The sequence below is a fragment of the Peromyscus eremicus genome, chromosome 15 (assembly GCF_949786415.1).
Source record: "Peromyscus eremicus chromosome 15, PerEre_H2_v1, whole genome shotgun sequence".
NCBI lineage: Eukaryota > Metazoa > Chordata > Mammalia > Rodentia > Cricetidae > Peromyscus > Peromyscus eremicus.
In genome coordinates this window covers 61,900,049-61,916,996 of record NC_081431.1, presented here as the reverse complement: position 1 = coordinate 61,916,996, position 16,948 = coordinate 61,900,049, and the positions used below count along the sequence as shown (strand labels likewise).

Sequence of the window (16,948 nt, the reverse complement as noted above, 5' to 3'; positions counted from 1 at the left end):
GTCGATTAAATTCTGAAGGCACACCTTAATATGCATTATTTATAAAGTGAAAGTGTGATGTTGACTTTAAAATATGAATTTTAATTCAGTATCATCCTAAATCACTTTAATTTTAGTCTTTCGAATACCAAAATGAGAGGAGTAAGGGAAGGAAGGAGGGGGAGAAGGAAGGAATGGAGGGGGAAATTCATGGACAGGTGAAAACTTGCAAAGGATTTTTTTGTTTGTTTGTTTTAGCATTTGGTTAGTGTAAGACACCTGCTTCCTCTTGCTATAAACTAAGGTAAGGATATCACCAATGGCTAACGTTTCCTGGGAATTTATTGCAACTTTTTTGCATTTATTTTACATGCTACCTTTATGAAGCAAGAGCTGTTATTTCTTGATTAACATAGGAAAGTGAGGTTTCCTAAACATTAGGAAAACAAGGTTTAAAGAGAATAAATAATCTGGCCCATATTATTTTCCCATAAAAACTTGAAGGGAAGGGAAGCCTGGCTTCAAAGTCTATGTGATTCAACACAGTGTGATATTGTTTCCTAAGGAGCAGAGAAGGGGAAGCCAGGTCTTAGCTACCTCTCTACCACCTGCATGAGAATTATTAGTTCTGGGGATCAGTCTCTGAGGGCAGGGCCATGTGCAGTTAGTTGCTCATATTGCACACTTCTTTTTTTTTTTTTTTATTTTGCAATACAATTAAGTTCTACATATCAGCCAAAGATTCCCTTGTTCTCCCCCCTCCCGCCCCCCTCACCTTCCCCCCAGCCCGCCCCCCATTCCAATCTCCTCCAGGGCAATGCCTTCCCCACAGACTGAGATCAACCTGGTAGACTCAGTCCAGGTAGGTCCAGTCCCCTCCTCCCAGGCCAAGCCAAGGGACCCTGCATAGGCCCCAGGTTTCAACCGGGTCCTGTGCTCATTGCACACTTCTAAGAGGATGCCTCTCACAATGCCGGTGCATTCTAACTTATCCAAGAGGCTATTGGTGGGGATGAAGACCAGGAGCTCTGGAATAGGAACCAAGTGGAAACCTATGCTGGCCAAGTCCTGGCATAGCAGCAGACATGACTCTCACAGTCACCAGTACACATGCACACACATTCTAATACACATACAGAGAGAGAGAGAGAGAGAGAGAGAGAGAGAGAGAGAGAGAGAGAGAGAGAGAGAGAGAGAGAGAGACCTAGTCAAGCATTGGATAATATCCACAACCGCCCCTGGTTGTTCATGTTGTATAACAAAGCACCGACTGAATTCATTCTAAGGAAGAAGGGTCTTTTGATCTGGCCCAAGGTTGTCATTATCTACGGGGGTCCTGGAAAGGGTCCTTAACCACCAGCTGCAGCATCCTTCCTCCTTTGAGAACAGTTGTTTTGAGTGCTTGGGTTGTATCAGTTCAAGACTAAAGAGACGTAGGAACACCGTGTCTTTTGCAAAGAGGAGAGGCTCTGTAGACAGTTTCCCAAGGGGAATTCTGGTGGTGCTTTTCAAGGGCAGCATCTTCTTGGGCCCCTGCCGCCCGTGTTCTCTTTCTGTGAAGACCATCTCATTAATGTACTGTTCTTTGTTCAGGACACGAGTCGGTGAGCAGCAGAGCATGAATTTAAATGACAGCCACTGAACCAAACCACTCAAATGCCTTCCTCACAGAAGCTGACGTGTCCAGGTCAGCAGTGGGGCAGCAGCTGATGGCCAGCTTTCGGGGGAATTCCTTTCCTGAACCCTGAAATCCCCTTCTCCCCGGCTCAGCCATTGCATCACTGGTTCTGGAGGTTCCTAAGGGGGCTTCTGAGATGGGGCACCCTAAAAGTCTGGGATCTCCAACAGGGTATAAGAGAAGGGAAGCTAGGGACCAATGTGCTTCCCTGAAGTTACTGTCACCAGCCCTGGAAAAGGTTCCAGAGAAACAAGGGACAGTGAGGAAAAGAGGCCAGAATTGACTTTCATCAGCAAAACTCAAGAGAAGGGACCCGGATACAACTGGTCCAAGGTGAGTGGCAGAGCCCCCCCTTTTACCCCAATCTTCCAGCTCCAGCTCCCACTATTGTCAATACATCATCCTGCCTTCTCAGTCTCCAGATCTAGAGAAAGTAACCGGCAGACACCGAAACACAAGCATCTCCTTGGATAAAAGAAAAAGTCCAAGTCGATTTTGCTCCAGACTAAGATGGACCAAGATGCCCCAGCTAAGCCCAGAGAACAAAAGGTAACATGGCTTTCTCTTGGAGGTCTGGGTCTTACTCTCAGAATGAGTGGTAGTTTGCAGCAGCAAATGTGACTTGTCCTCTAAGGCCCACCTCAGAGCAGGTAGGCTCTTCCCAGAGGCCAGAGAAGACTTCAGGAGTTCAGGTCCCAGCATTTCTTTTCTGTACCCTCTTCTCAGCCCCAGCAAAGTATACTGAGTCTGAAACCCAGGGAAGGACAGAAGCAGCGCACATTAGATGCAGAACACATAGATGCCCAGGCAAGGCTCTTCTTTTGTAGTGGACGAGAAGCAGCTGGATCAACGTAGCAGCCTCCAGCCAAGCCAAGCCTGGTGATGCTATGCTCTTCTCTTTGCACATGCCAGACCACCCCACAGAATGGGGATGAAGGTGGATGAGAAGTGGGATTCAGAGGGGATAAGGGGGAGCTAAGGGAAGCCACACACCAGCTTTTAATGAAAATGAGGTGGCTGTGTTTCCCGGCAGGACTCGGGGGGCACAGGACTCTAAACTCTAAATGTGGTGCAGGGTAACAAAGGCCTGGGACTCCCAGTGTCCTGCAGAAAGGATTCCTGAAGGTCATTGGCAGGGAGGGTGACTGGAGACATTCCGTGGAACCATATCCTTCCAGCCCCCAATCAAGACTGATAAGTAGCTAGGGACATTTTATTTTATCGCACACCGTGCTTCCTCATTGCCCCATGGAGGCAGCTTTGCTCCTGAAGCTGAGATACTGTCACACCATTGGGCTTCAGAAGAGCGGGGCCGCCTGGTGATGTTGGCCTTTATGTGAACTGTATTAGGACTTGGCACTTTGGAAACGGTAACCTGGGGAAGTCAGAGTACCAAGCATTCAGGGAACCTGGATTTGGTGAATATTAATCAAACTAGGGACTAGGTGCAGCCACACCCTGGGAGAGCCTGGAGAGGAGTGGGTAAGGCAGGGGAAGGGAGGCGATTGCCCTTGACAGTGGCCAAGGGAGCGGTGGAGGGAGCTGGAAGATGGAAGAAACCTGGATCTTTTCAAACAAGCAACTCCGGGTCTCTAGACAGTAGAGCAGCCAAAGGCTCTAGGAGACATGACTGAGTAGAGCCAAGCCAGGGCACAAGCGGCTGCTGGGAGCCTAGCCTAGAGTTTTCCTGTCTTCCTTTCTCTTCCCTCCTTCTATCTCCTATCCCCCTTTTACTCTTCCTTTCTTCTACTCTCTCTTTCCCCTTCTAGTCCCTTTCCTCCTCCTTGGATGCGATCACGCACAACTGGGTATAGTTAGGGAGTCAAGAGGGTTCCTTGCCTGTGTGCCTTAAAGTTGGCATACTGATCATTTTTAAGACTGGTAAAGCATACGTTCACATTTTAAAGAAAACAAAACGAAACAATGGCACCTGTGGGTCCAGAGAACCGCAGCCAGGCACCCTGAAAATCCTCAAAGAACACAGACGATGTGTATGAGGTGCAATCTCAGTCTTTTTAACCCCTGCGAAATGACCCCTATGGGGTTCCCTGACGGAGCACGGGACTCCTGCTCCCCATAGCTGCCCACGGGGCTCACACTATGCTCCATCTGGTTCTGGAGCCTAAAAGTAAAAGGATGTGACACAGGCTCTGTTTTCAGTGAGTTCCCAAGGCCAGCGGAAGAACGCAGAACCGAAGATCAGACGGACATGAGGAGGGTCAGACGGACATGAGGAGGATCGGACGGACATGAGGAGGGTCACACGGACATGAGGAGGGTCACACGGACATGAGGAGGGTCACACGGACATGAGGAGGGTCACACGGACATGAGGAGGGTCCGAGAGAGCTTTCTAGAGACTACAGAGAAGAAACAGAATGGCGCCCTAGTGCCGGCTTAGTGAAGGTTTAGTTTTAACTCAGTCACACATGAACAGTGAGACACAAAGCTCCTCCTGAAGAAATAACTCCCCTCTGCAAGGAGAAAGGATGAAAAGAGAAAGCGGAGGGATATCCTGCATCCCAGGAATGCGGTACCCCCTACACAGTGTCCATCAGTGGCTCAGAACCGCGGTCTTTTCCCGGAGAAGAGCCGGATCCCTGAGAATGCCCTTTCCAAGCATCACAAACTGTGCTCTAGCTTTAAATGGGTTCTTTTCACTCTGCTCTACTATGTAGAGCCCCACTTCCCCGACAGGCAGTTCTCTGGCCCCACCTTTCAGGTAGAGATACTCAACTGCTGGAGCAAACTGAGATTTCTACAGCAACAATGCACAGCCTAGGACCCCCTGCCACTCACTCTAGCTTCTCATATGTCTCCCCCGGGCCTCTTGTCTTTGGTTGCAGGTCTCCAAGCAGAGAACAAGGTGGAAAATACTCCTCCTCCTCATACTCTGCCTGCTCCATGGTGAGTCCACAAACACAGCCCAGAGTCAGGCTTCAGAGACTGCTGGGGACCTGGGAATGGAATTCAGACCAACCAGGCAGATCTATCGCCTTCTCTCCTGGGATCCAACACCATTGTGCTGTGGATATGGGCTCGGGGGAATGAAGGCCACGAGAGTTCACCGGAGACTGCATATGCCCGGCTCAATGATGTCTAGAATAGCCATTGTTTAGACAATCCCCCAACACACACACACACACACACACACACACACACACACACACACACACACCACCTAGGCTCCCCCAACCCCTTTCTTCCATTTAAGTGGATGACTTGAAAATTAGCCGTTTACAAGGTGTTCCAAGGTTCCAACGTATGCAAAACACAAATGTTACAGGTTTCATTTCCCTTCATTTTACAAACACTTAAGTGCCAGGCCCAGCATTAGCAATATAAAAATGGAAACCCTATTCCACACATAAAGAAGTCAGTATACAAAGAAATCATATGATAAAAAATTTAAATGCATTTAGTCATTTGTTTAATGCTAGTCATTAAGGGTTTATTTTGTGTCAGGAGCTGAGGACAATTGGATGATAGAATCCAGTCCTAACAGTATTTGCAGCCTCGTGAGCTGAGGCAGGCCAGGAACAGACCAGGCAAGTGGGTAAATGATCCTTTCCCCTTGCAGTGCTGTGTAACTTTTATTATGATGGTAATGGTGAGCCACGAAAGAATGTGGTGTGTGTGTGTGTGTGTGTGTGTGTGTGTGTGTGTGTGTGTGTTATTTAGACTCTAATCCAGAGAAGTGTCTTACAAATCATTATTGAATTCATTAATGTGTGAAAATATTATGATAACACTAAAAATGGATTAACCATGTCTGGCTCATCAACAAATCAGAGTAAACCAAAAGTCAGTGCTGTCCTGTGTGTGATGTAGAACTCCTAATCTCTGGCTGCCCCTCAGGAAGGCACGAGACCTCTCTGTTCACATAGAGGTAACAGTCCTCTTCACATCTCATGTATTCTAAACTTGATTGTTCTAAGGATTCCATTAAATATTTTGGTCAGTACTTTAATCCTCACCCAGGGACACGTCCCTGCATCCCCACAGGGTCTGTGAATGTTAAGGCGTGTAGTCTCTGACTGCCCCCAACCTCTGCTCTGCCACTTAATACCCAGCAGGATCAGAGCCAGCAGGAGCAGTGTGAGGACTTGCTCTCTTAGTCCACAGGATGTGGGGCAGAAATTAGAGTTGACATCACACTTATTTCCTGAGAATGGCTTTGTAGGCATTTGGTGCCCCCCCCCCCCCGATGGCTTGGCTTCTCCCTTTGCCCAGGTTCGTCCATGACCCCTCCACACAGACGACCCCATTCCAGAGGACTACAGGTTGCCTCTCCTACTTCGAGGACCCATCTCTGCACTAAGGAAGCACATGCAGCTTCCACACCCCCTTGCTGCTGGAAGAACTCCCTTACAGGTACAGCCCCTCCTCTCCCTCTGTCTGACCAAAGATCTCCTTTGTTAAACCAAGTCCTGTTCCAATGTGAGGTCTGTCTCAACAGCAAGCATCTCTTGCACCCCTACCCCTGACCCCAGTGGAAGTCATAGGAACCCACTACTCTTCGTAATGATAGAGATGAGTGATACTCCGGGTCCCCCACAGCCACCAAGAAGCAGAGAACAGCAACAGGGTCTCCAGGTGCGTTAATCCTAAATGCCAGCCCGTTCTCTAATTCTCACAGTTGACTAATACCAAATTCAAACCTTCAATTATTACAGAAGCCAAGAGCTACTGGTTAGTAGCTCATCACTTGAGATGTTGGTTCTTAATTCTGGTATTCATGAAAAACTATGTGCATTGCAAGAGTCAATCAGAGATTCTCAATCAGCAAAGCTAGACTGTCCCATCCTCCTGACTAATGGTACAGTGATCCTTTTCAATGTGCCAACTCTAGGACACAAGAATTCCTAGAATCTAGGGTGTGTACATTATAATAATAATATTTTTAATGGTGACTAATGTTCTTGCTTTTTAATTTTAAAATGTAATAGGAGTAACCTTTATCATGAGTGGTGTGGTTTGGGGTATGTTGTTTAAATAAGCCTTCAGTGGTAATGCTACTATCAAAGCATTTATGATTGCTTTAGGTCCTGTAATTAGACCTTAGACATAAGAGACAAGCCACTTACAAGTACTCAGAAGGCAGCTGAGTTTATGCTCTGCTGTCAGTATCTTAAAACTCTTTTGTGGTTATTGTTGGTCTGTCTTTGTCTTCTTGGTCTAATTTTTTAGTTTTATTTATATTAGTACATACAAATTATATATAACAATGGACTTCATTATGATACTTCATGTATGTATGTGTATTTTGATCATATTCATCCCACTATCCTCTCTTGCCCAACTTCCATCCTAGCAGATCCCCGTCCTCTTTCTAAGTAGTCACCTTCAACTTTCGTGCGTGTGTGTGTGTGTGTGTGTGTGTGTGTGTGTGTGTGTGAATTACTTTAATTAGGGTTGCTTACAGAAGCATGGATAAAGAGTTGTTTACAGAGATATGGTCAGCTTCCCAGTGTCTACACCAACAACCATTAAGTACCCATAGATCCTCAGAGAATGGTCCCTCAGGAGCATGCCCCTAGCAGGCATTAACTCCCTTTAAGTCCTCACGGAGGGGTGGGGCCTCTTGAGCCCCTCTCATGTCCTTACTGGAAGATTGGCAGACCAGATCTTGTGTCAATCTTGCAAAGGTAATCACAGTGGCTGTGAATTCACGGGTCTGTGTTCATCAGGAAGACTGACTTACAGTTTTTTTTTTTGTTGTTGTTGTTGTTGTATCTGTCTGGTTTTGATATCAAGATAATACTGGTTTTGTAGAGAGAGTTTAATGGTGTCCCTTTCTTCCCTGTATCATGAAATAGTTTGGGAAGTATTGGTGTTAATTCTCTGAAGGTCTGGGAGAATCTACCTGTGAGTCCATCGGGGCCAGGAAAAATGTTTATCCCTTCTTCAATCTCACTGCTTATTACAGATACATTGGATTGTTTATCTCCTTTTGGTTTAGTTTTTGATAGGTCATATACATCTATATTCATTCACTTCTTTTGGATTCCAATTCAGTGAAATATATGTTTTTAAGGTGTGTACTAATAACTTACTGCATTTCATTAGTATTTGTTAACACTTCCCTTTCGTTTCTAGACGTTGATTTGGTCTCCTCTTTCTTTTCATTAGTTTGACTAAGAGTTGGTCAATCTTGTTTATCTTCTCAAAGAACAAACTCTCTGTTTATAAAATTCTTGTTATTGTAATGAAAATTTTGTTATAATGAAATTTTTTTAATTTCTATTGCACTAATTTCTGTCATGATCTTAATTATTTCTTCCCATCTACTGATTTTGGGTTTGGTTTGTTTTTATTTTTCTAAAAACCTAAGGTATATTGAGGTGCCCGTGGTTTTTCCATGTATATAAATTTTCCTCTTAGAACTGCTTTCATTGTATCCCATAAGTTTTGCTATGCTGTATCTTCATTTTAATTCTAAGATCTTTTTAATTTCCTTATTGATTTCTTCTCTGATCCATTCATTATTCAGTGGCGTGCTAGTTAATTTCCAAGAGTTAGTGTGTGTTTTGTAGTTTCTTTAGCTATTGAATTTTAGTTTTATTCTATTGTATCCATATAGAATACAATGTATTTTTTTTTTAATTTTCCTATATGTATTAAGATTTGCTTTGTGTTCTAACATATGACCTATTGGGCTGCTGTGAAAAAAGTGTATCTGCCAGGTTTAGACGGAATGTTCCATAGCTATCTGCCAGATCCACTGACTCATTTGATCTAGGTGCCATCTTACTCAGATGTTTTTGTTTTTGTTAGGGTGACTGTCTATTGCATGGGGTATTAATGTCACCCACTCTGACTGTGTTAGGGTTAATCTATGCCCTTGCATCTAGCATATCTGGGTGTCCCTGTGTTCTGCGCAGGTTTAGAATTGAAACATCCTCTTGAGGATTGCTCCCTCAATCATCAGGAAATGGCCTCTGTATCTATTTTGATGATATTAGGGGAAAAAATGACACTTGCTTGCTTCAAAGATGAATTTGCTTAGAACACCTTTTTCCATGGTGCTGCCCTAAGGTAGTATTAATCCATGTTTTATGGGAAATTGAGAAGTGTGCACTAATTCCTGTCAAATTTTGTTGATTTTGTTATATTTGGTGTTTGCTTATTTCTGTCTTGCTTAACTATTATTCAAGAGTGATTTATCCTTTCCTGTGGCCCCATGGATACATTTGGCTTTCTCTCCAATGTGAGGGATTTCTTCAAGTATTTTCTGTTAAGCTGAGTTGGTAGTCATGAATTCCTTTAGCATATTTTAATTGTGGAAACTTTGTATTTCTCCTTCAATGACAGAAAACTTTGATGGGGATCACAGTCTGTGTTGGCAGTAGTCACCTTTAAGACTTGAAATATATTATTACAAGCTCTCCTAACTTTTAAAGTTCCTATGGAGAAATCTGTTATTCTGACGGGCCTGCCTTTGTATGTGACTAGAGGCTTCTGGGGCATTTTCAATGTATTTTCCTTGTTCTGTATACTTGGTAGTTTAATTATAATATGACAGGAGGAGTTCTTTTCCAGTCTCATCTGTTTGGTGTTCTAAATGTCTCCTAGATCTGGATTGGCGTCCCTTTCAAAATTTTTTGAAAAATTAAAAGGTTCTCAGGGACCTAGCCAACTTCTTTAGCTCTGTTAAGCATCCAGTTCTTGTTCATTCAGCTGTTGCTGTAGAGTCGGGGATGGGGAAATCACTTCTCTGGTGGTTTCCACAGCCTTTGCCCAGGTAGCATGGTTAATCCAGGTGCTGATGCCCAGATGAGTCTGTTTGCATCCCTGCAAGCCAAGTGGGTATTGCTCTTTTTTGAGACAAATCTCACAATGTAGCTTAGGCCAGCACTAAATTCAAAACTCTTCCTCTTGATGAGATTGCAGCGTGTGTTATCATACTCAACCTCATCTTGAAACAGGAGATTTGGACAAGGAAAGAGCCTTGCACTTTCCCCCTGTACCAGGATCCACAAGTTCTTTAATTGTTCCCAGTAAGAGAATGCTGGTCAGAAGTTTTATGGGTTCAGAAGCCATAATGACACACAGCAAACTACAGGTACTCATATCCCAAGTTGAATGTTTGGCGGCCTTTCTGTAGGAAGAAATAATGGAACTGGTCTCAACAACAGCCCAACAGGCAGCCATCTTGGCTCTTCAGGGAGGGCAAAGAACTCTAGAAGGGCTGAAGAGCTCGGTGTAAGAATTGTTTTGGATAGAGATGGGCCACTTCCTCTTGCTCTAAGCTATGTGAGGGAAGGAACATCTAGAGAGTGACCAAATAAAATTGTCACTATCCTCCAGGTTTCTTCTGACAGAAAGACAAAGTGTGCTTCCTTTGACCCAGTTTAGGGTCCTCTCGAAGAGAGCCATCCACAGGGGACTGTGGCCACAAAAAAAGAAGTGCAAATAGCCACAAGTCACAGGGCTGTTGCTGGTAGCCATAAAAGGCCAGCAAAATAAGAAGCCATTCTTGCAAGGAGGAAACTATAGACAGGAGCCACCAAAAAGATAGCTGGGAGGCAAATAAAGAAGAGACGATTTTGGACATTAGCCAGGCATGGAAACATTGTCCTATGCACCCCCACCCCCTTCTCTGTGCCAGTCCTGGAAGGTCCCCAGGCCTCAGCTCTGAGTAGCCGAAGAAAGCAAAGCAAGAGACCCAACCTGTATATCTCCCCCCTGGCAGTCTCAGAGCCTAGCAAGAACCGAGAGAAAGCCTTCAGCTAGATGAGACACTCCGCTTCAGTCTGTTATCACATCGGGCTGGACGTATAATTTTAGGCTAGACTAGAATGTGCCTGAAGAGACAATGAAATCTACCGTACACAGATTATAACTGGTATCTCATTAAAGAGCGGAGAGTCCAGAGCTAGTGTAGAAAGTCAGTGAAAGAATAAACTTTGAGCCGGGCGGTAGTGGCACATGCCTTTAATCCCAGCACTCGGGAGGCAAAGCCAGGTAGATCTCTCTGTGAGTCGGAGGCCAGCCTGGTCTACAGATCGAGATCCAGGACAGGCACCAAAACTACACAGAGAAACCCTGTCTCAAAACACACACACACACACACACACACACACACACACACACACACACACACACACACACTGTTTCTGCTTCCACCTTATCAAATTAAATTCTTCCTGCACACTGCCTTATATATACTCCAGTTCAGCTAAACATTGCCAAAGCAAGTATGTTCATAATACTTCTCGCCTGTGCTCTTATACCAGCTCTGTGCCATGTATGCTCAGTGCTCTGTTCTAGAGAGGAGTGGCTAGTGTGGGAAAGTGTCGGCCATCGATCTGGAAGATGCACAAACCAAACAGAGCAGAACATGCTTCTCTTCAGAGGAGAGCACACCAGTATATGTGGGGATATGTTATTTTAGCAATTCGTGTTACCAATACGTCCACACTAGTGGCACTTCTCTTTTATACGCTGTGCAAACCAGAGCCCTCTGCCTGGAGTTGCCTCGTCCTTCTTACAAGCATGTAGATGGAGTTCAGTGGGATGAAGGCAGGCTCTGGACAGACTTGCCCGAGCACAGCTAATACATAAGTGTTCGCTAAGTACTGGGTAAGAGTCTTTCAGATGAGGCCTTGAATTCAGCTCCCTTCCGTACTTTGGCTCGGTGGCAAAGCTCTTCGGTTCTACACGCCACCTTCCCAGTTGTGTCTTCTGACAAGCGGAATTCATGACTAACTCCCTAACAGTGATTCCATCCACTATTCCCTTTCCTTTGACAATTCTCTCGGCCTGCAGGTGCAAATGCCTTGAGAGGCCCAAGGCTGGTGTCTGGGGAGACTGGAGGAGCTGTCACCATCCATTGCCATTATGCCCCCTCCTCAGTCAACAGGCATCAAAGAAAATACTGGTGCCGCCTGGGGCCTCCGTTGTGGATCTGCTACACCATCGTGTCCACCAACCACTACACTCACCATGACTACAGAGGGCGTGTGGCTCTCACTGACTTGCCACAGAGCAGTTTGTTCAAGGTGAAGCTGTCCCGACTGTCACTGAATGACACGGGACTTTATCGCTGTGGCATCGGAGACCGAAATGACATGCTGTTCTTCAGGATGAATCTGATGGTGTCTGCAGGTATGAGCTGACTGATGGCTGATGGGCCAATGTTTGTAAAGCTGAAGTTCAGAAGAAATGGGTACAAGAGACGGCTCAGAAGCCCAAGAAAGCCTTGAGCCTTTCTCAATAAATAATAGGGGAGTAGGAGGAAGGCTGTGAGAGGTATGCCTTTGGTTTAGATAGAAGTTATCCTCAAGAAGGCAGATACTAGGGAAGAGTGCCCCACGGAGTGTGTATAAGGCCACCCACCTGGTTCTTTCTATCCTGAATGTTGCAGAATGAATGTTTGAAATGAGGTCCAAAGATGCTGTGGCTTCTCTGATTCCAGAAAACTTGATGTTCAGACATGCAGAGAAGAGGTAGCATTGGTGATGTCTGCATGAGAGGACAGAAGGTCTGGGGCTAGGATTCCCTGGAGGAGCACCTTGCTGAGTCCCTCAAAGACATCTGATAGCTCCAAGGCTCTGTTCTAAAGGCTGGATCCGGATTCAGGCATAGAGGTCTAAAGTGGTGTCTGTGTTTGTGTTTGTGTGTGTGTATGTGTGTGTGTGTGTGTGTGTGTGTGTGTGTGTGTGTGTGTGTCTGTGTCTGTGTCTGTGTCTGTGTCTGTGTGTTTGTGTGTGCATACATGCACACTCCCTAAAGGCCGCTCTGCAGAACACCCAGTCAGAATTGATCTTTCTGGTGAACGTATAAATCCCCCTGAATGCTGCAGTCCACCTGTCTGCTGCAATTGGAGGCTGATTTACTCTTTCGTTGAATAGTAGCACAGGCTCCTAGCTATCTGGATGGGAGTGTGCAGGCCTGAAGGAAGGAAAGAGGAATGTAAAATGTGAATGTTTGCAAAACCATAGAAGAGCATTGAGAACCTCACCTTCTAATTTTATCTAACATATTGGCCTCTCTTAACAAGCATTTTGATCAAATGTCCTTTGCTGAATCCAGTAGGTAGTCTAGATAGCCTTCCTGCATAGCCTCTTTCTGGGTGTGTCCACACAGGTCCTTCCAACACCACCTATGCAGCAGCTCCAGCTTCTCCTGGGATAGCATCTACAGCAGCCAACAGATGGACCCTGGAAGCCACCCCGATTCCAGAAGGCCAAGGGTCAGAATGGAACAGAACAGCTCCAACTACAGCCAACAGACGGACCCCAGGAGTCACCCCGATTCCAGATGGCCAAGGGTCAGAATGGAACAGAACAGCTCCAACTACAGCCAACAGATGGACCCCGGGAGCCACCCCAATTCCAGAAGGCCAAGGGTCAGAATGGAACAGAACAGCTCCAACTACAGCCAACAGATGGACCCCGGGAGCCACCCCAATTCCAGAAGGCCAAGGGTCAGAATGGGACAGAACAGCTCCAACTACAGCCAACAGATGGACCCCAGGAGTCACCCCGATTCCAGATGGCCAAGGGTCAGAATGGGACAGAACAGCTCCAACTACAGCCAACAGATGGACCCTGGGAGCCACCCCAATTCCAGAAGGCCAAGGGTCAGAATGGGACAGAACAGCTCCAACTACAGCCAACAGATGGACCCTGGAAGTTACCCCAATTCCAGAAGGCCAAGGGTCAGAATGGAACAGAACAGCTCCAACTACAGCCAACAGATGGACCCCGGGAGCCACCCCAATTCCAGAAGGCCAAGGGTCAGAATGGGACAGAACAGCTCCAACTACAGCCAACAGATGGACCCCAGGAGTCACCCCGATTCCAGATGGCCAAGGGTCAGAATGGAACAGAACAGCTCCAACTACAGCCAACAGATGGACCCTGGGAGCCACCCCAATTCCAGAAGGCCAAGGGTCAGAATGGGGCAGAACAACTCCAACTACAGCCAATAGATGGACCCCGGGAGCCACCCCAATTCCAGAAGCCCAAGGGTCAGAATGGGACAGAACAACTCCAACTACAGCCAACAGATGGACACCGGAAATCACCCCGATTCCAGATGGCCAAGGGTCAGAATGGAACAGAACAGCTCCAACTACAGCCAACAGATGGACCCCAGGAGTCACCCCAATTCCAGAAGGCCAAGGGTCGGAACGGGGCAGAATAGCTCCAACTACAGTCAATAGATGGACCCTGGAAATTACCCCAATTCCAGAAGGCCAAGGCTCACAGTGGGACAGAACAGCTCCAACTACAAGAATAAGCAAAACTAGGGCTTCACCCAACGGGAGACAAACCCCAGGAACAGCCAGGACGATGGTTCCAAGGACAAGGAGCAGAGAGGAGGGCTTTATCAAGACAACAGTCCCCACTCCAGAGAGTCCAGCTTCCAAATCAAGAAGCATGTTCAGTACAACACCGGGTGTTAGGATACGGCGTACCAGAAACTCAGTAACAACTAGCGCTAGCACCAGTGTGGGCTGGGGGAAAGGCACGACTCCAGAGGCTGATGGGCCTCAGGAGGAAACAGGGGTCAGCGCGTCTCCAGGAGCACTCAGGAAGACCACAGGAACCACCGGGCCATCAGTCCTGATCTCAGAGCATGTGACCTGGGAAACTCTCCAAGAAGCAACAGAGGATTCTAAGCAACAAACACGGTACTCCGTGGAAGAGTCATCCCCAGCTCCAAGTGCATGGACGTCGAATACTACGCATATGCCAGTGCCATCTGGAAGCACTGATGGGAATCTAGAAAACACTGATGGAGAAAGTAGCCCCCCAACACCAAGCCAGCTTTCATCAGGAGGCCCTAGGTGGGCCCCTGGCCAAGGGTCATCCATGAAGAGGTAAGCCTTGGGCCCCTCCTCTGACTTGGAGCCCCAAGTCTGCCTTGTTTCCTGGCCAGCCCTTCCTTCTGTGGCCCTCTTTCCCTTTGTATCTACAAATCAGTAAAGGATGGGATGGGGCACATAAGCATCAGCTGCCATCCATCTCCACACTCAGTGCCCATGCTGTGATAAAGCTATCTGAATGCTTTCTGGTGGTTCACAAGCAAAAACCTAAATGATGTGATGAAATAATTTTTTAGGCTGAAACCCTTGGAACTCTCTATTTCATGTGAGGACCAGAACTCCAGAGAAGGGAAGTAACTTGCTGAAGACCCACAGAAAAGTTGTGACAGAGCCGAATGCCAAGGCCAACCTCCTGACTCTCACTCACCCTCTTTCTCAGTATGGCACGTTGTGGCCTGTGCGTGAGAGGGTGGAGTGAAGCCTAAGATTGAGGAGCTGAAGAGTGCAGCTCTGCTGGGAGCCAGTTACAGGGACAAGGGTGGCCAGTTAGCCTGGGACTCAGCTTGTCCACCTGTGAAATGAGAGAGGGGGGCTATCAGTCTTGATAGTCATCTAGCTGCGAGCTCCCTGATCCCTGCTCTGCTCACCCTGACCATGACTCCTACCCCTGCAGTGCTTTTACAGGAGGAGAAAGCAACTCTTGGATCCTGACTCCAGTCTCCACTATGCTGGCTCTGGTTCTGTTTGCGGCTCTGGTCCTACTGAAAAGAAGACTCTGGAGAAAGAGGGCCTGTGAGTTGAGCTTAAGTAACCCCAAAGCTTGGGAGAGGAATGGTCCTTTCCACCTGATACCCTCAGGGCTGGGTCAGGTTAGATTGAGTGTCCCGAGTAGAAAAGGTAAATTCTACTCTGAACCATTGAACTATGCTTGATTGTGGCTTCTTAAAATTTCCTCCACACTTATGCCTCAGAGGCATTCCTTGGCTTAAGGAGATCACTGGGGGATGACAAGAACGATTAACCATAGGCATGGAGCCACACTGGCAGACTTTCTGCACAGCTCTCATTGTAACGTTCCAGGGATGCAGACTCCTACTGTAAGCGCTCCATGTGAGTGCTGCAGGGTGTGTGGTCTTGGTAAAAAGAGACTGACACTTTCCGGGACTCAGCGGAAGAAGCTGAGGTTCCCAGGGACAGGGATCAAATCATCTGGACCAATCTTTATTATTCTAATGGGCCCAGCTACCGGACTTCTGTCTTAGAAATTCCCAGAAACTTGGCTCTCGTTCTTAGGAAGGCAAATCTGTATGTCTGCCCCAGAATACTCACAGCCTTCTCTGTGTCTCTACAGCTCAGGAGGCAGAAAAACCACCAAGGATCACTCTGATTCAGATGACACATTTCCTACCAGACAAGCTCCCTGCTGTGGGAAAGAACTTGCAGCAGGGGAACCTTCCTTCTGCCCAAGCCAGCCTGACTGTCCTGGAGAAGGACCCAGGACCCTGAGGATGGAAAGATAAACAGCTCAGTCACCATGGGAGGACCAAGACCAAATATCTCCACGACTTCTTCATCCCCTTCTCACTTTCACCCACACGAAGACTAGCTTTACTGAGCTCAGCCTCCATCTGGGGACACAGGGGGTCAGGCACTCTCCGCAGCCAAAGGTACAGTGATTCAAAGAAGGCTTCCAGAAAGGGCTTGTGGTCTGGTCGTTTTCAACTGCCTAGTCTGCTGCCCCTTACAAGCTTTTTTTTCCAGATAGATAGAGAGATAGATAGATAGATAGATAGATAAATAGATAGATAGATAGATAGATGATAGATAGAGAAATATACAGAATCTCTCCGTTCCTGGTGGTGTGGAAAACGTGAAGCTCCATGCTGTCGCTGCTGCCTCTCTGGGCACCTTCTTCCTCTATGCCTCTTAGTACTAAGCCTGCTGCTCACGCTCAACAGCATTCTCATACACCAGGCTCACTTGAGCAAGCACACCCGTAGCTCCTTAAGGGCAGTAATTGTGTTTCATCCGTTTCACTACATCTCCAGTGAACTTGCAAACGGACTGGGATCCCAGCCAGTTAAATGTCCATGCCTGTTTGGCTGGGGATGGCATGGGTTTGGTGGACTCTGGGGATCCACCTGGGCAAGAGGTCTGAATCCCCAAGAGCCTCCATCACTTTTGGTTGGGAGAGCATCAGATGATCACATCAGTGGGTGGTGTGTATGTGAGATGGGAGGGAAGAACAGCCGTTCACCTGACCATCTCTCTCTCTACTGGATCCTGTCCTTACCACACTGTAGATCTTTTGACCATGTCAAGATTTTCTGGGATTTTCCTAAATAATGGAAGAAGAGGGTACTTTTCATGAGGTTTTCACCTTCTTTACCAATCTCCTCTTGTTCCTCTGTTTATAAATCTTTGATATCAAAGGCTGTGGGCAAAGTTGGAAGTGGTTTGGGAAAGAAAAGAGGGACAAATGAAAGGAATTTTATGTGGATTCCACCTTCTAA

At 46.8% G+C, this 16,948-nt stretch overlaps 1 protein-coding gene across 1 annotated transcript; it reads left to right on the top strand.

The window, feature by feature from the left end:
* The first annotated feature begins 2,167 nt into the window (after positions 1–2,167).
* Positions 2,168–15,941, top strand: Fcamr (Fc alpha and mu receptor). Its single transcript, XM_059281122.1, has 8 exons — positions 2,168–2,206; positions 4,504–4,564; positions 5,891–6,031; positions 11,429–11,767; positions 12,749–12,847; positions 13,862–14,489; positions 15,109–15,227; positions 15,787–15,941. Exons 1-8 carry the CDS (start codon positions 2,168–2,170, stop codon positions 15,939–15,941), a joined length of 1,581 nt encoding a protein of 526 aa, XP_059137105.1.
* The last annotated feature ends 1,007 nt before the right edge of the window (positions 15,942–16,948 follow it).